The sequence below is a fragment of the Melopsittacus undulatus genome, chromosome 2 (assembly GCF_012275295.1).
Source record: "Melopsittacus undulatus isolate bMelUnd1 chromosome 2, bMelUnd1.mat.Z, whole genome shotgun sequence".
Classification (NCBI taxonomy): Eukaryota; Metazoa; Chordata; class Aves; order Psittaciformes; family Psittaculidae; genus Melopsittacus; species Melopsittacus undulatus.
This window is the reverse complement of record NC_047528.1, coordinates 75680364-75699875: the sequence shown is the minus strand read 5'-3', so window position 1 is coordinate 75699875 and position 19512 is coordinate 75680364. Positions and strand designations below refer to the sequence as shown.

General features: G+C 37.1%; 1 protein-coding gene across 2 annotated transcripts in view; it reads right to left on the bottom strand.

Annotated features, from left to right (window-relative positions):
* GLRA2 (glycine receptor alpha 2) overlaps window positions 1–19512 on the bottom strand; it is a 127510-nt gene that overhangs the window by 86452 nt on the left and 21546 nt on the right. For both annotated transcript variants that reach the window (XM_005151450.4, XM_005151451.4), the window contains exons 4-5: window positions 13169–13392; window positions 643–725 (exon numbers count right to left, since the gene is read on the bottom strand). In XM_005151450.4, the coding sequence (XP_005151507.1) occupies window positions 643–725; window positions 13169–13392 (307 nt within the window). The remainder of the gene's footprint in view (window positions 1–642; window positions 726–13168; window positions 13393–19512) is intronic.

Below are 19512 nucleotides of genomic sequence, written 5' to 3'. Positions count from 1 at the left end.
AGGCAGGTGGTAGCCCACAGCTAATATCCATACATCTAAACCTATTCTCCCCTCCCCACAAAAAAACAAAGCTGGCCTGGTACCTACTGACTATTGGGAATGATTGCTAGAGCATGCTGTTATCTGAGCCACTCCTGGTTTTGTCTGACTGTTACCTGGTACAGGTCAAAATGGTGCCAGTTTGTGGTGACAGCTACACGGTATGAATGGGTGCATGCTAGTACCCAAGTCCATGCCTTTGCCATGTTTAGCTTACCAGCATAAAAATACTAATGAGACTTCTGCTTTATTAGGTATGTTGCTTTCATTTTTCAAAAGACCATTGCATGTCTCAATCAAACATGTGTACTAATTGCTTTTACTTTCTCATTAATAATTTCTCCTGCACAGCATTATTGTTGTTATTGCTGGAAGTGAGGTGAAGTGCCCAAGGAGGCAGAAAGAGAAGGACAGGACCAGCACAGAAACAAGGGACCTGCATCTACATTCATGGACAGTTAAATTACTGTTCCTCCATGATTTTCCCTTACAAAATAGGAAGGTCAAGTTTCATCACATAAATACAATAATGTAGATACTATCTAACCACCAAATATGAAGGTAAAATCTCTTTCTTGATAGATAAAGGAATTGGACACTCACAGCTCTCTAGCTGCATTGTACATGTTTGTACATCCATTGGAAAATTCTTCAAGTCCATAGGACAGGATAAGGTTAAAGTAAGCCTAAAATGGGAGGGGGGAAAAAAAGAAAGAAAAAAGAAAGAAAAGAAAAAGAAGCTTTTGTTAGAAATCTATAGATTTTATCCAAAGTCACATATTTAGAGTTTAGAGGATCAAAACCAAATCTTAACACTGCAGAGATTGGGCTCACTCTCCTCTCTAAAATTTTAGGGATGTGGGAGCTGTGAAGACAGAATGTGTGAGCAAACTGGGCACTCACTGGCTGTGACAGCTGAGCAGAACAGAGACAGAGAAGACAACATCAGGGTAGTAAGAAACACTCTTCACTAATGTACTAGTGAATGTTTGATGTGCATAACTGAGCCCAAATAGTGCAAAAGCTAAATGTCTCATCATGGGACACACACTTTTAAGCTTTGTTTTGGAAAAGCAAAGGAAGAAAACAACAGACATTGCTTTTGTTGTGTATGAGATCAATTTCCAACACTCCATTCTTACTGCTTAGCCATTAAAAGAAAGAAAAGAATCATACAGTAGAAGCAAGAATCACATAGTATTTAAAGACAAAGAGTGCAGATAGAAGAAAGTAAGCCTAAAGGAACATTATAGTGCAAACTAAATTTCTCTCTGAATAGTTCAGTTGTTTTGTCCCAGATAAAGTCTAATTTCACTTAGATAAGAACATTCATAATGTTTCTTTCTTTCCCCACCCCCCCTTTTTTTTGTTAATTTACTTTTTCACATTTAATTGAAATCTGTTTCAAGATTTCTTCTCTGCTTTATTTTTTTTTTGTTTGTATGGGGAGAGGAAACCATTTTTAACAAACCAAGAAACTAGATGATATAATTACAAGCAACTGGATGCTTTGAAAAACAGAAGAATTGTTAAGATTTTTGTTCAAATATGAAAAGAATAAATTTTTATTCTAGATAAACTTCAGCACATTAAGCCGTCTTGACACAAAGAATGCAAATAAATAAAAAGATGAGAACTAAATTTTCTGATTTGAATGTACACTAAAACACTGACACAGTACAATGAGAACAACTTTTTAATAGTGCCGGTGAACCCACAGGCCAGCTGCTAACTCTGAAAATACGTTGTCCCACAGATAAACGTGGTCTCTATGGAGAAATACTTCACTAAGTTCCATCTCCCCTGGTGGTTTTGTGCTTCTCATTACATATAGCTGATTCAAGTTTTTCTAGTCTATTTCTTTACCACGTGACTCTTTCAGGATGGCCTGACTGTTTTTTTTATAGCCCTAATGGCCTGCCATCAAATCACTATGACAAGAAGATGATGTTTAGGTAACAGAGATCAAAATGGTCTCAACCTGATCAAAAATGACCTTCAACATCACTGCTTTTGCTTACTAGTGGGCTACCTAGAGAAAGTCACAATATTTTGCTCTTGACACAGTCTTTGACGTATAAGATGATAATATCAGAAAATTAGAGATTTTTTGATTGTGCTGTGGCAGTGAAGTGCACTGAGATGAATAAAATGCCCCAGTCGTCCTCTCAACGCCACCGTAGTAAATAAATTCCCATTTAACCTTTGGGAGCAAATAGCATAAGCATTAAGAAAAAAATCCCCATCTAGAGATAAAAGTACATCTAGTAGATACATAAATATCATTGGAAGTCTGCCCTTTACTCATTCAAGTGTTTTAAGTGCCCTGCAAATGTTAAGTAGTCTCATTTTTACTAGGTAATTTCCTGCATTGAAGACTGAGCTAATTAGTTTGTTAATCCTCAGCATTGCCAAAGACTGCTTCTGCCTTTTCTCCTGAAATGTTGCTACCTCAAACACTCTTCCTGCTTTTCCGTCATCACCTAATTATGGCTTAGATCTTTTACGTTCATTTCAAACATGTCTTTACACAATTGCAGCTTTTCTATATACATAATTTTTTAAAGTTTTTACTGGAGTAGTCATGGCCTATCCACCCCTCCAATTTACTCACTGTCAGCTGTGGACTGCATACTGACTTTGTTTCCTTCCTTCTTTCTGTTCCCCAAGAACCTCATATAATCCGGAGGGTTGACTACGTACATAGACAGGTGTGTCTCATCTTAGTCTAATGTATCTAACTAATAATATAACTACTGAGAAAGTCAATACATCCAGTTGTAGCTTTCAAGACTCACAGAGAAAAACCAATCTGCCTTCTGGAAGTGAAGTGACAAAATGCTCATTGTATAGGTTCGCACAGAGGCTAACACCTCTTTTTTCTCTTCCTAACCAACAGTGTGTTTCAAACACTTAGTTCACTCAGACTCTGTTTACCCTGACAAATGGAACATAATTTCTATTCAAGAAATCACGCCGTTATAGCTTTACCTCTACTTGCTCACCTTAGCAGAGAAGCCATTCATAGTTAACATCTTTGCCTCTGTAGTGCTTTTCACTGGGGATAATGCAACTGTTGAACCAACGCTTAAGGCCTGGTATCATCCACAGATTAATCACTTTTATACAAGATTACTACACATTAAATGTTCAGCTGTTGGAGGCTGAAGTAGCTCCACTGAAGCCATGGTTGTGGATCAATTTATAGTAGTTGACTTTTCCAGTAAAAATAAGATCCTGCAAGTATTTCCAAACTCAGGTGCCATACACTACTTATATATTTACATTAATGAAGAAATAGGATCAGCAATGGAAAGTGTTAGGTAGATGTAACTACCCACATTGCCTATAGTACCAGTGTCATTGGCAGAATACATTTCAGCAAAGTGAACATCTCACACTTGGTAAATTCAAGAAGCGCCCCTGGAGATTTGTTGCAAAGTGCAAGTTTAACTGGCAATTACATTGATGAACACTTCAATCATTAATAAAATAAACTGCTATAGGACAATTATTTTATTTTTCAGGCACCCTGCCACCAAAGTGTTTGAGATGCATAAACAACACATTTGGCGGCACAGCACCATAAGACACTGGCGGGAAGTGTTTTATGACAATCGGTAAAGCCAAAAGGAGAAGTAGCTGACCAAAGACTCGATTCTCTCTTCAGGTACCTGAGCACCCTTTACGCACTATTAGCCAGGCTCAGTTCACACAGGTCATTCACAGAGAGTTCTGGGGCTAGACATGTTCTATTTTCCATCTGAGTAGACAGATGATGAGAGAGCAGGAGATAATTTTGTCTCCAGCATCCCAGCACTTCAGGCACAATGCCAGGGTTAGCAAGACACCCAAGAGGAGAGGTAAAGTTGCTCTCTTCTTTCCTTCCCTGCTGCCTCACCTACTCCACAGTCAAGAAAAATCAAGCTTTGGAATAGTGCAAATAGAGTATGAATAGAACAAAATGCAGAATCAGAGCCAGAAAACAAGGAATTAACAATCAGCCAGTACTGTGGCAAAAAATAATAAAAAATCAGTAATTTTACTGAGCAATGCTGTGGCAGAGGCAGGGCTGTAATCAAATTACTCCAGCGCAGTATTGCATCTCTTCAAGTTTGGATCCTCTTCCTGCAGATTCCCTCATACATGAAGTAAGTCCTTCTGAGCAGTATTTGTTGATACCTTAAATGCTTTCGAAGTGAAATGTGTACTGCTGGATTTCTTCACTTGGCATCTCATTCATCATCCTCACTTACCCACACACTCCCCTTTCATTCTCTGGTTTCACATTTCATTCTCTGGTGTCCAGAGAAATCACTCAGGTTTGGATCTGTCTCTCTTCTGAGCCCAGCTCAACATCTTTTATTTCTAGCTACCTCAGAAAACCCCTTACAACATAATACAGAGATCTGTATTCCCTACTTCTGCAGGCAGGAAGGCAGAAGTCCTGCGTGCCGTGGCTTCCTTTGTCATAGGAACCTGATTAAGGTATTCTGTGGGGAAAAAATAAATAGCTTGACAACATGTTATTAATCAGAAAACCTTTTGCTGGTGATCTTTAACACCTGAACACGCTGTTTTGCAAGGTCAGTGTTTTCTCCAGGTGGGAGTAAACATGCTCTCAGATGGGCCAGCAGCAGAGCTCAGCAGAGGTGCTACCATTGCCCTAAATGTAGATGCCATTGCCAGCCATTGTCCTGCAAAAGAAAGCCAGTGAAGGGAGCTGACACATGTGCAGCTCAGGGAGCTCAGAGGTATTTACTTGCAGTGCAATCAATTCCTGAGCTCAACTCAGGGGCTGAGATACTACACTTCCTATATTTATACTTGTCCTGCCCTTGTCCTGTCCTTTCTCTGGCCCCGGGGGATACTTTCCCCACCTTCTCCTATGTCTGCCCATCTCCCCTACCTCCGTCCCATCTGACACCTACATAACCCAGAGCCCAGTCTCTTTCCTTTGCATCCTAATCTGTCCTTTACTCTTTCCCCTTCCTTTTCCTATCTCTCTTCAGAGTATTAAGCCTTTGAGACCAATCTGCTCTTTGACACCTAATCCCCAAAGCAGCACCATCAGCAGAGGGTAAGGTCCTTTAATACACACACACACACACAAAAATAAAACCAATAGGGGTAATATATTTGTAAACGGATTACTCTCAAGATGATCTCCAATCTCATTCTTTCTCTTGAGGGTTTTGAATACTGTTGCTCCTCACCGTCATACCACTTCTCTGATAATCTCACAATGCTACAAAACCACTTCAGAGGTCTACACATACAGACTGCTTGTGAATGGTCTGCAACGCAGAACTGAACTAAAGAACTGCTAGTATTGTGTTAAATCCTTAGGGAATTGGGTTTACACATTACATAACTCAAGGATTTTTTTTTTTAATATATAAATTTAAGAGAATATCTAATTTTAACTGGGATCTGACATGTTGCCTGATCTGCAGCAACCATTAAACTGTATTCTAATACACTTCTTTACAAGCAGCTGTCACTCCTTAGCTTGATGTGTTGCAGCTCACTCAAAACTTCCCTTGATCTAAGCAATAAACTTGCCCCAGGAGAGAACACTGTTACCCCAAGAGAAAAGCTCTGTGGATCACAATATGAGGTATGTGAAAACAGGGGAATACAATTTTAATTCATTATCTTGCAAGATTGGTGGTTTGTGTGTGGGCTTCAGAGCAACAGCCTCCTCACAGAATTTTTCCTAATGACAAATAACTGGGGTCAGCTTTATTAAGTAAAAAAACACTGTTGGAAGCTTAAACAGTCTTGGAGATAAGAGTACAAATTCCATCCGTCTCCTAAAAATAACATGATTATCTCCTCACAAGCATGAAAAGCAACAAATGTGGGCATGGTACCAAAAATAACATTTATGTTTCTATTCTTATCCCTTCATTCTTTCACACTACACCCACCTGCACCTCAGCTGTTGGGACAGGAGACTTCACAATCTAGGATTTTATGCTGCAAATACCATAACACATATAGTACATGCACAGTCACTGCTAACATTGGCTTTGTGCCATTCTAGTGAAAAGTCTTACACCTGTGCTAAGCCTGTAGTGTTGGGTTTAGTGAGACAAGTGGGATTTATTTTTTCTTTTTCCCATACTGCCAATTCTAAAGATGCTATCATAAATTGCAAGATATCTGGTATTTTTCTGAAAGCTCCAAGCTGACAATGTACGTAAAAGTATTTTTAGTGGTACATTTTTCTTTGGAAGATTAAATTCCTGATCCTCAGAGCTGCTGAAATAACATTGAAATATTACCTAAGCACAAACAGACAAAGTTCCCCATTAAACTGGCAGGGGAGATGGAGTTGCACAGCAACCACGACAGTACAGGAGCCAATGTCATTCAGGCTACTGGCTCTGAAACAGGGTGGAGAAACTAAAATCTCCTTTTATTCCTCCTCCCCCCCCCCCCCCCCCCGAGTGATTTGTGCCTGCAAGAAGGGTACACGCACTGTTCATATATCAGAAGGCTGAAAAACAAAAAGTATAAAATCCCAGTGACATTCTTCTTTTAAAAGACTTTTCATTTTGTAGTCCATCTCTATTTTTTCAGTCACCTGAGTCATCATTTTGAATGTCAATTCTGCTAATTTTCACATTCTATTGGGTTTGTCCTGTTAAATGGAGCAGCCAAACTGTCTGCTCTTTTTTATATATATTTTTTTTAGGAGTCCTGCAATTCCTCCCTAATATTTGTCGTGTTCAGCAGCTTCATTTCTGTCAGGTGAGAATGGGCTGAAGCTGAGCTTAGAGATGTGGAGCCTTCTCTGCTATGGCAAAATGTGAGATGTAGGCTGTAGTTTCATGTACTGCTGTTTATGAGCATGTTCTTGCTCCCTCCAGTGCTTTGCTTTGCTTCATGTACTGCTTAACAGCACAGGAGCTGGCACAGAGCAGGATGCTGGATTTCTCATTACAGTCATCCCACTTCTCATTGTAATGCAATCATTGTCTGTGGATGCACAATGCCAGTGCATGAGCTGCCAGCAAATGATTTTCCAATTATTGCTCAAACAAATCTATGAAATTATATTCAAGTGTGATTTCATGTAATAGTTAAATTCTGTAACCACCTATTTCCTTTCCATGAAGAGCAGTATTTCATCTCTCCTTTCTCCTCTGTCATTTTCATCTTGTTTTCCTGCAGTTGCATGGCAAAGTACCCATATCAGGCCTCATTATTTATTTAGTAGTTTTTATTATTTGTTGTGCAAAAAAAAATACCTTAGATACAACAGAAAAATAGAGTATTGGAAACCCAGGTCTAAATTCTCAGACTGAATCTGTAGATTGGGAGGGAATGAGAAAGAAAGTTGTGTTAGGAAACCATCCCAAAAGATGAGAAGAATCTGAGGCTATGTAATTAAAAGACCCTAAAATGAAAGGAAATGTTATTAGAATAAGAAGAGGAATAGGGCAAGAAAGAAAGAAAAAGAATAGGTGAAAAGTGGACAGTTATTGATAATCCAAGGAAATTGTGTCAGCCGTAATGTGAGTGGTTGCATGTCTCACAAAAGGCTGCAATAATTCAGCCTCTGAAACTATTGTTATTATTGTAATCATGCGCATACGAACATAAATCTCTCAAAATCACTGTATTCGCATAGCATGCAGCCACAATTTGGGAAGTCACTGTGTCTCAGTAATATTGTGCAGTTTAATAAAGTTTACTGATTCTAGCACTATTTATATAATGTCTACAGGACTTCTGCCTGCAATATATCATAGCTGTCAAACTCAAAACTTCTTTAGATATGTGCTCTATTTCAATTAGCATTCCTGCATTGTTTGTTCTTCAATGTATTGGCTTGTTTTAAATGTGGAAAATTTACTTTGAGGAATATGAAGACATTGTATGCTCTTGGAAAGTTGTCAGGACAGAGAGCATGGGACAGTGTTGCTAACTGGAAAACTAAATAATTTTCTATGAAAATGTTCTGTGGTAATTTTTATTAACTTGTAAGGGAAAATACTCACCTTGTCAGTACCAGTATTATTCTGATAAGAGCTGAGGTAATAAATATGATTGTGTGAGGTCAGAGAGAGGGTTTCCTACATAATAAGCAACCATGCCAATCATAACAGTCTCTCTGCTCCCTCTGCTTATCTGTCTTATGGAAAGACAATACTGCTAGTAAAGTCCAAATCCTCTTAAATCCCAACATTATATTGTAAAATAAAATTGATATCATCAAATTAAAGTGCAGGATGCAAACAAAGCTGCAGAACATTAACATATCCTACCACTCTGTTAGGCTAGACTGTGCTGTGCCATGGCTGATTCACACACAACTATCTCATCAGGTGTAAATGGAGCTTCATTATCTTAATGCTGATAAGATCTTGACCTAGAAATTGGTTTTGAAAATCTATGCCTAACTGAAAAAGTAAGACCTGATCTTATTTAAAAACAAAATATTTCAGAAGGATAGTGGACTTTTTGCCCTATGAATAGTTTGTTGCAGAGGGAATAGCACAGTTACCCATGTGTTTCCTTAAGCTGCTTTTTATTTCTTTCCCACAGTGCAAAGAACACAAGTACAGAATAGACTACAATACACAGAAGTGTCACTCAGAAGAGCTGAATTTAAAAATACTACAGATTACTTCTGACGATTTAGTGAGAGACATGGTAATTGTAACTTGTAATAAATCCCAAAATGGTGTGTGGTGTGGTAGGGGTGCAAAGGAGAGTTGACTGCTCTGTCACTCAGCAGTATGGCCAGACTAGGAAGAGCTGATTTTGGAAACTCCTGAGTAAGGAAGCTGGCACAGGAGACGGTACTGCAAATAAATGTGCTGTTTTCACAGATACTTCTCTTTGGTTACATAAGCCGGCAAGGGCTTTTGGATGTGCCAGCTCACCCTGTCAGCTACTTGCTGCCGAATGGAGGGGCTAGTAATCACCCCAGAACAGCTGCACGAATAGAGAGCCATCTAATAGCTTGAATTTCCCCTTTTCTGTGGTGCCCTAACCACACAGTACTGCTCTCAAGTAGACACTCTTGCCTTCATCCATAATAACATCTAACAATTAAATCTAGGTCAAGAGTTGAAACTACAAAGAACTATTTGTCTACATAACTGTAACATTTCTGGCACTGTGAAGATAAACAAAGACAGCAAAACCAGGTATTTTGAAAGACTTAAGGAAATTCTTACTAGGTATTCCGTTGTTCTTTGGACAGGAATAAGAAAACTGGGGGGAGAAATGTAATTTGTGAATTTGAACAGATCTCCTCCTTAGAATTCCAAGTGACTTGTCAACTAAGCAAGACATTCTAAAATCTTTGTGAAAAAAAAAGTGTTTAAAATGAGGTAATTCACTTTGTAACTCTTCCTGGCTAAGTGCATTGTCACTGTGTTTCAGAGCACAGCTCTATACCCTCATTAGACAATGGGGAGTGTTTTCTGGAGCAGCAGGTGGAAAAAAAAAAAGGAATAAAAATAAGAGCCCCTTCATGCTTCCTGACCAACATATTCTAGGTTCAATGCCATGGATCAATGTTACAGTTGAGTTATATCATCTTCTGCATCAAGTTCATATGGCTGAGATGCACTGAAAATGTTAAAAGGAGAGGGAGGCAATTAATGCTGAAAAAAACCCAACCCCAACCCACCCAAACCTTAAATAAAATCATTCCACTTTCTATCACTTTGTTAAAATAAGCTTTTTAGCAGATGTTAATATTCTAAGCGGGCTGGCAGCCTGAAATGAGTTTGTGGGAATCAGGTAGCACACATGAGTGGCTTGGAGAGAACCCAAAGGTTATTTAATGTTTTGTTCATGCCCCAGGTGTTTGTAATAGGCCAGAGAAGATACGATCCTTACCCCTGGAACACAAAATCAGTTCAGCACTGTATATGGTGCAAAATCCAGGTGTCACACAGAATGTGAGTGCCAGGAACGGGATTATCGGTATCATGAACAGCACTACCACTTTTTCTGAGTGCATGACCCCCTGCAAAATCCAATTTATTGGATTTTGGAGATCAGTCAAGGACTGGGAGAAGATGAGTCACAGGCATCTAAGGGGTAATATTGTGTAGGTTTTGATTTTGACTCTCATTGCTTTTTCAACATACAAAATATATACAAGCTAATTTTATTGAATACTGCTATAACAAATCCCTCTTGTTGACTACTCTCTGCAGAGGGCTCTAAAATTAAAGTTATAGCTATTTAACTGTTTTGCAGCTCAAAGAGTGCAGCTGAGACTGATCTTGACTAAAGTGTGGCTGTTTGCTGAATATAACTTCACTGAAACTGCTGACTTCTTAACATGTGTGCACCTCTAAGCGCTGTTGGTTCATCTCTAGTGTCAATAGCATGCATTTGTGGTATTGAGTAGTGCACAGCTCCCTCAACAAGAATCTAGTTCTCCCTGCAGTACCCAAAGGTTTAGACCAGTTTAGACCAGAGTCTAGAGCTTTATATAGCATATATAGCATGCTATCTGAGATCAAAACAAAGGTAGTCATTTGAGCATGAGGCAAGTATCTAAAAATAGGCTCGGACTCCTAAACTTATATGATTCATAGGTAGATACATCAACCATGAACAACTCCCAGAAAATTAAATATAGATCTAGGAGTCTGCAAGCATGAACATTATGATAAGGCAAACTATGATGGAAGTCTACGTCATGCCTACCACCACCAGCAAATGCAGTATGGTTTATCCCTCACTGACAGAAGCACAAAGAGCCTCATGCTTACCACAGGGTAGATAATTCCCAGAGCCACCCACTGCAGTAGGAGTAACACAGGGTCCAGACCCTCACTGACCCTTCCATGCCTTATCTGAGTGCCTGTTTTGTACACCATAAGATCTAGTTCCAGGTGACCTTCCACGTTCTTTTCAGAAAGGGCAGAATTGGCTCTGAGAGCATTTAACAGCATAAGCCAGTTTTGCCTCTTGTGTAGCATATTTCCATGCTGTTGAGGGCTCTGAACAGCCTGGTGTAGTGGAAACTGTTCTTGCCCATGCGAATGGGATTGGAAATCAATGATCTTCAAAGGTCCCTTCCAACCCAAACCATTCCATGATTCTGTGTTTCTGTTTTCAGTGCAGTATATAGGAAAAAGAAATACCATTGTCATATAGTACACACACCTTGCTTCTTACCCACTAATTAGTAGGAGCAGTTCTAAACTCATTTTATGCAGAGAGGTATATATTTACATGAGATTAACTTCACCTAGATTTTATTAAATTTAGGAGTAAGACAAAATAGCCTACACCACTACTTCTCAGACATGTTTGTGAAGTTCTTTAAACATTTACAACACACTAAATGCCAAGTGTTAAGTATCATGATGCCAGGTGAAATGCTATTAGTGCAGTAGTGAAACTACTACTACATTTTCAATGTACTGAAACCAGTCACTAAAATATTCTTGTTTGTTTCTGCATAGCACAACTAAAAGTGGCAATACAAAGATGTATCTTGCCCAGTATCTACAGAATAAAGACAAGCTAAATTAGTTACTTCTGACTTCAAGTTTCTATACCCTGGAATGTACTAAAAAAATTATATGCCATGTTAGAGGTGCCAAGTAAACTACTGTTACTGTTGTGCAATACTAACAAGAAACAATGGGTTTTGCTTAGTACTCCATTGAAATCCTGCTTACTCTGCTTCACAGTAATTTGCGTTTAGGTGTGGGAATTTTACAAATGTTATATGACAGCACAAAATATTATTTTTCCCTCATGGACTAATGTCAGGGAAATTATTTGTCTGCATTCAGAGCAGCACCCAACTGTACTGTTGCCTGCAATACGATGGTGTCTGATGTCACTCAAACAAACAGATGCATTCATTTCTTTCCCAGAGTGAAATAAGAAATATTCGTGACAACATGTTTATCATTCTGCTTGTGCTAGTTCCATCCTTGTATCCTATTATTTTTCTCAAACTGTTCAGGTACACCAATTTCAAATCTTACTCAATAAACATTTACTTTCTACCCTACTTGATACAAATGTTACTGGGGTCTTATCAAGGAATTTCCACAAGAATTATGCAAATAGAGGAAGTGCCCCATTATAATCTATTTATTTATCATCCTAAAGAGCAAAGCTGTCCTGACCCTAGTTCAATAATAATTCCTTAATGAAAATGTAAGTCACAAAAAGAATGCCTAGTCAGAAACAACTGCCTTCTAAACTAATCTGCCTTACAGATGAGTAAATTAACTAAACAACCTGTTAAACGAATACTATCATGTTTACTTTCTATAATGCAAGGAAGGAAAAAGCTGAAAAACATTCTCAGGAACAAACAAAACATAGTAATTACTTTCTTTTAAAAAAAACAATTGTAACAACTATAATACAGTGTTTTGCATCTTTGACTACCTATATTAAGCAATTCACAATGCACAGTAAGCTGAATGTTAAATAAACACTGTATATTATTTGCTACTCTTCAGGCCTGTGCAGTTAAATCCTGATTCTCTGCATATGTCCTGTTTCATCAGGTCATATCAAATCATGTTTTGTCAGTGTTTATTAGTTCAGCCTAAATCCAGTCACATGGCACACACTTCAATGAACTCAGTATTAAAAATGCTTTCTGTAATTCCAGTCTTTTTAAAATGTGAATAGATACATCTGATTACCTAGTAACTTGCATGTCAAGTTTATTTAATTTCAAGCACATTTTTTATTAAAGGTATTGAGCCATCACTTAAAATAGTATTCCCCTTTACTTAAAATTGCAACATACAAACTATGGAGGAGTTGATTTCCTCTCTTTGTAAGGAGTGACTTGAGCTAACGTTAATGCGAATTACTGAGGCATGCCATTAAAGTTTTAGACAGCCTCAGGTTTCCAACAAGACTAAGAAGTACTGCTGTGCCACTAACAGACACTTTTGTGAAAAGTAAAAGCTGAGCAAAGGAACACAGGCAAATTTTCTTTCTACCCTGTTATTATTAAGTCTCATTTCAGCTGTACACATAGGACAATAAAAAATTAAATATGTACATTATGTTCTGTGAGTATAATTACCTGCAGAAAAACAGGGAGTGAGGAGAAAAAAGCAGATGAACAGAAAAAGGGAGACAAAAAAATTAACTGGTTTACCTGATGCTGTACAGCACTTTTCCAGTCTTAGAAATCCTCAGCAACTTGTTGTCTGTCGTGACATCATGGAAGTTTGCTCCCTTCTCATTGGCAAAGAATAAGTCTGGCTTCCAAATGGAGTCCAACATAGAGGGATCCAAATCCAGGGAATCATCGGGATATTCACTGTAAGCCAGGCGTGAGTCATTCCACTGTTGTCTCAAAAATATATTCACTCTGTAGTCCTACAGAAATGCCATGTGAAAAGGTTACTAAGCCACTTATTGAAACTTGGAGCCCACTTTAGCTTTCTTTATGCTCTTAGACTTACTGCAGTACCAGTGTTACAGAAAATATTTATGTTATCCTTTGAACATAAGAGATCTAATTTGAAAATAAAGCAGTCTAAATGCTGTGTTGAACCAAACTCACACAACTGGCACATTTTCCAAATCAAAATTACTTTAATTATGAAAAAATATTAACTGCAACCTCAAATATTAAATATAAACCTTTTTCCAATGTGATGGATTAACTCAGAAGTACTTAGAAAGTCAAAAAGCATTGCAGCAAGATATATACAATTCAGCAAATATTCTATAAAAACTAGTAATTTAAATAAATTATTTCCAAAATGCAAATCAATTATTTCTAATGTACTCATGAATAGTTGCTAATTCAAGTGAAGCCAGATTTGTATAGAATAAATTAGATCAGCACTACTTATTTACTGTTTGTATCCTTTTTTTATCTACTGTATGCTTTTCTCTGTATTTTACTTCATTCACTCCTCCCTCTCTGCATCCCATTGAAATTATTCTAATTTCCGTCTTCTGCTCTGTGGTCTGCTAGTCAAAACTGGGAAAGGCAGCAATTACTTAGAAGTTCATTTAGAACTGACATTAACATTGTGTCAAGAACTGTCTATTAAAGGGGATTGTGAAAGGAGCTTTTAGGGTCTAAAGTCTCTGGAGGAAATGGAAAGATGCTAATGCATGTTCTCCTTATCCTGAAATTCTAAAGTTAGCAAATAACAGTTTCATCTCCCCCATCTTTCTTTATTATTATAAAATATTTACCTGAAATTACTACATTTCACTTGCTTGTGAACACTCTCTTAGAAATACATCTATTCTTCCTTTAAAAGGAAAATATTTCATAATATTTATAGCAATAATGTAATCTGAAGGAATATTTTATCAAATAATTCTGTCAACTGCAAAGCCCCTTACATTCAGGATTTACTTTATGGTAAGCTGCAGTACATTAATATGGCAGCATTGTGCCTTGACTTGGAAAATGTATGAGCTGACTTGGGTTTAGTTAGGCCACTGAACTGCATAGTCTAAAGAATTTATCATCTATGAAGTGTAGATAAATATTCTCACCCAGATTAGAGCTGCAGAAAGCAGCTTGCCCAATATTCAGACTCTGTGAACAAGCCTCTCCAGGCTTGGGCACTTCTTACCTCTCATTCAGTACATTGGTGACAAGGTGTACTGCTTCCCTAAGAGATTGTTTCTGACATCCACATTGATGAAGTTTTTTTAACACAATGGGATGGTGCTTTACAATCTCACTAGGAAAGTGTTTTTTCTTACTTTATCATTTTCTTTTTGCTGTTGTGTAGATGTGAGTCAAAACAGGAATGTTTACTAATCAAAGCAAGACAGGCCTGAGAGAGGTCTCAAGAACACCACATGTATTCAAGATATTTACAAAAGCTTCTATCTGTTTTTCACAAGCCACTGTACTTTTTATGATGGTGTTGTTTCGTACAGGATGAGGACTAGCCCTAATCATACTTTCCCTTGTGAGCATGTCTTATAAGTTTAATGAGACAGTCCAGTTAGCACTAGATTTTCATTCTGCAGAAAAGAAGGCAGGAGCTGTCATGAGCAACTGCTGGTAAAATAAAATTGTTACAATTAGTTGTGCAACTGCCTTCTTTTTTCTTTGAAATAAGATATATAATGAAGCCTATGGAAAGCAGAGGGCTTTTCCCCCCATGACATAGAAATCATAAATAAGTCAAATCGGTAAATTGTTTAGAAATACCTAAAAATAAATATTTTCATGAACTTCAGTGGTTTGCAATTTAGATAACAGAAGAGTCTAAAAAATCCTTATTTGTTGAAGAGCTTGCATATAATGATATATATTATACCAAAAGCATAAATGATTTTGAAAGGATTACCCGGTCTTTTCCAGTATGTACCTTCATAAATACATCAGAGCCATCACACTGACAAAAAAGCTTTCTCACTGGAAGTTTTGTTGTTAAAAGCATAGCAGTACTGAAAATTGTGTTTATGTCTGATAGGCTTTACATGCATATATATGTATAGATAATTTAATAAGAAAGAAAAATGGAGATATAACATGTACAGCACAAAACTGCAATTACTTTTTTCTCCTGTTCTTGTGGTATAAGCACTTGGGAAGGATGTGTGTTTACACAGTCAGACTTAATCATATGCGGAATTTTGGGTTTACTTTTCCTGTGCTAACATTTTAACTATCCTCTGAAGAAAAATTCTCTTGAGAAAAGTATCACAACATAGAGCTCAGGCAGACTACAGTGTGTATTTTGCAAGCTCCTGAGGGTAAAAGTGGGTGGACTGTAGTAATACACACCTACACAACTATGAGTGCACTTGCTCCACAAATTCTTTCTGACAGCACTGTTGCTCTGAACAAGCAGTGTGGACCAGAAGATTCAATCATTTTGCAACATAGCTCAAGGCACCTCAGATAAACAGTTTTTGTCTGTTGTCAAGCCTTAAGATGGGAGTAATACTCACAGACTGAAAAAATAGTCATCTGATTAGTTTTAGTACATTTATCTGAAGATTTAGAGACTCAATCTACAAATATACTGTTTGTGTTGTAGGAGTCTAGATAAAAATGGTCTTTCAGCAACCACCAGATTCACTGCCCAGGGCTTCAGCAAAGTCCTTGGTCCCTTTGGTCTCAGGCACTGCTGTGGCAGGGGTGATGCAGGGGAGCCATTCTCCCTCTTCAGTATTACTTTCTGTCTCTGAACTGATCTTAGTCTTCCTTCCATCTTCACCCTCTGCCAATAGCATTGATCTCTTAGGCGTTGAGACTGATGTCTGGGGAAAGGAGCAGGCTTAAGCTCTGTTTCCAGGCATAGGAAGGTCTTGCCAAAGAGGCTGCTCTCTCTCTTTCTAAATCCTAAATATGAACACTAACTGAAAAATAGTGGTTTAATGACCTATTTAAAGGCTCAGAAGATGTTACAAAAAATCATTTGGTGACCTATGTACCTAAGCATGCAAGGTGTCCCCAGTGGCTTCAGTAGGAGTTTCTTATGCAATTAAAACTATATGTGTGAATTAATCCACATGTAACAAGCTCATTTGCAGTTATGTTTTTTTCTACTGGAAAGATAATATACATTCAGACACAACCAAGCTTTTAAAACAAAGGAATGGCTTTATTTTTTTCTGCTAACAAAAGTACTCAAAACACAACTAGAGTTTGATGCATTTATCCCAACAGAGAGCCTGCTGCATAGTGTCAGTCATTGATTATAGGGCATAACAACAATAAATTATTATTGTTCTCACAGTTAATAATTTCTGTAATTAACAATTAGCTTGTTGATGTACAAACTGCTCTTAGCTTCTCCTAGAGCTGGTAACTGAAAATTCCTGGTCATTAGCAGCACTGAACATCTGAATTCTTTGGGACTCCACCCAGCCCAATGTGGATTACTCATCTTTGACACTCAACCGCAGTCATGCTGTACAGTGAATTTTCTGCTGAATACTGCATATGTGAATGCTTCCAAAAATAGATACAGAGTTCACTAGCATAACTGATTTATTCAGCGAACTTACTCAGGAATGCCTTTTCACCTTTCTTTGCTAGTTAGGGCTTAAATAAATCAATGAAGAATATTTCCAACAATTACATATTGACTCGTCTTTTTTTTTTACTATTTTTATTTTGGTATAATATATATCATTCCAATATGGAAGAAACTATTTCTTTTGGAGAAAAAAGAAATCAATTGTGGTACTGCCCATATGTGCATTATAGTACAGGAAGTCTGATACATTTGCATTTTGTTTCTAGCTCTTTGGGAACAAAACTCATGAATACTCTGTGGGATTCATCCGTTTGGAGAGAATCAGCACAAAATCCTGTTTTGTTTCTGAATTAAATGTTTTAGCTTTTAGAAGAATACACTGGACGTAAGTGCTCTGCTGGCCTCTCACAGATGAATGAAATTCATGATGGTGTCTGTCCTATTCAGGAAACAGAAACTACTCCTGTTAATGTTATTGAGAACCTGGTTTACTGAATTTATTAGGTCTGAGACTGTAATCCTGTTTTCCATGTTCATTTCTCCTACTGAAAGCTTCTCTAAACAAGTTTTCATCTCCCAGGTTTCTAATGAGCTGCTGCAGATTATCCAAGTTATGTTCTGATAATGTCCCTTCTGTACATATGCATGGTTTCGCTAAGCATTCCTGTCCTCTGAGAAAGGAATGTCTCTATTGAATTTACAATCCAGGGTTTTAAATGAATCGTTTGGTTTTATGTCAAAACCATCAAGAGCACTTTATAGGGAAAAAATAATCCTAGGAGTCAAACAAAACTCAGTACTTATCACAAGGGATGACAACATTTTTACCACATGATTACGTCTATTTCAGAAAGGCAAAGTCGATGGAAAAGTAATTGATGTGTGCCTCTCAGAGCAGTTTTAAAACATCCTAAAAGTGATGGCACTAGTCATTAAAGAGGTGACAGCATTAAGAAAATATCAAACCATTGAACAGCATCTAAGAGAAATCTTTCCACAGTTTTGCAGATATTATGAACAAAGCAAAATAAGAAATCCAATAGTCTTTGTTTTCATCTACTTGAATGTTTGGCTGTTTTCAGCAGAATGTGTTAATGAACATTGGAAAGGTGCACATTAACATATTTGATAGAAGGTAAAATGCAATGAGGGGATTTAATCAAAGCAATGAAGGAGTCTAATTAATGCAATCAGCATTAGGTCGTGCAAATATTTTCATTGAATGCCATCTTGTAAAGCTAGTGACATGCACGATTTTTTGCTACTTAACACTATGCTAATGCCTCTACACACTAGGATAAACAGATGTGGCTGGGTAAAAAAGGCTACATGCTTAGCTGTCTTCTCAGAATCCTCTAAATATAGGAAAAAAAGTTTAAAAATAAATAAAAAAGGAAAATTAAGTCAGTTGATAATTATGTTACATCAAGATACGTTTTTTCCTGTTTTTTTTTTAACTTGATTTTATTTTTCATTTAAAGTGTTTTAAAATACTACAGATACACAGGCTAAAGTTTAACTTAATTGCTTATTTTATGGCTTTGTATGTTATAGCTTGTCATTTATAGAAGAGTCTTTCCCATACTATTTAACAAATCAACCTGCCCTAGGCATAACTTTTGCTTTATCTCTAGAAAACATTAAATAACATCTTAGGGGGTTTTATGTAAAAATATGTGGGACATTACTTAAGCATCACTTTCTAAAATGATGGCATGAATTACAATTGAATTTAAATTAATTATTTGAATATTAAATTAAATATTTATGTTGGGCTAAATCTCTGTTCTTCCTTTGTAATGCAAATATCGCAAGGCAGTATCTGTCCAATTTTTATGAAAAATAGTTATTTGGTATATCTTAAGTCCTTTTGTGTAGCAAATTCATTTTTAGCTACCAAGAACTCAATCCTACAGGATGCTAAGCATCTTTATTGGCTCTGGCTTTAGCAAATACAGAAAAACCTGGGTTCTGTGTAGCAATGCCTAAAAAACAGTTGGAAAACTACATTGCAGGTGTTCAGAAGTGTCCATAGTTTTCTATAGTCACCTGAAGCATTGAGACTAACTCTAGCAAAATTTCAATGAAGGTTAGAGCACACATTTTTAATTTATTTTGTGGCAGCAGTGACTTGAAAGTTCAGTCAAAATGTAATTTGTAACCAGGCTCTTTCTAGAATGGACTTAGCATTCTTCTTGTGTGTGAGCACCTGATAATTATTATGGGTTTATTACATTATTATAAAAAAGCCATCAAAAATCACTCTCTTGTCTAACATCAGCAGTCAGGTATATGTATGCTTGAACAAATAAGTGGTCATTTTTATTCATTGTTTGGAAAAGATTTAAAACTTCAGTGTCTTTCTTAATAGCTCAGAAAAGATATTTTAATTATTTTTTAGCACATAGTAAAAAAAAAAAAAGAAAAAAAAAAGAAGAAAATTTATGTCTAGAGTAAACCAGAAAAAAAGTTGGAATACAATTTTAATTTCAGGGTTTTTAGCTTGTCTCCTTTATCCCTAAATTTT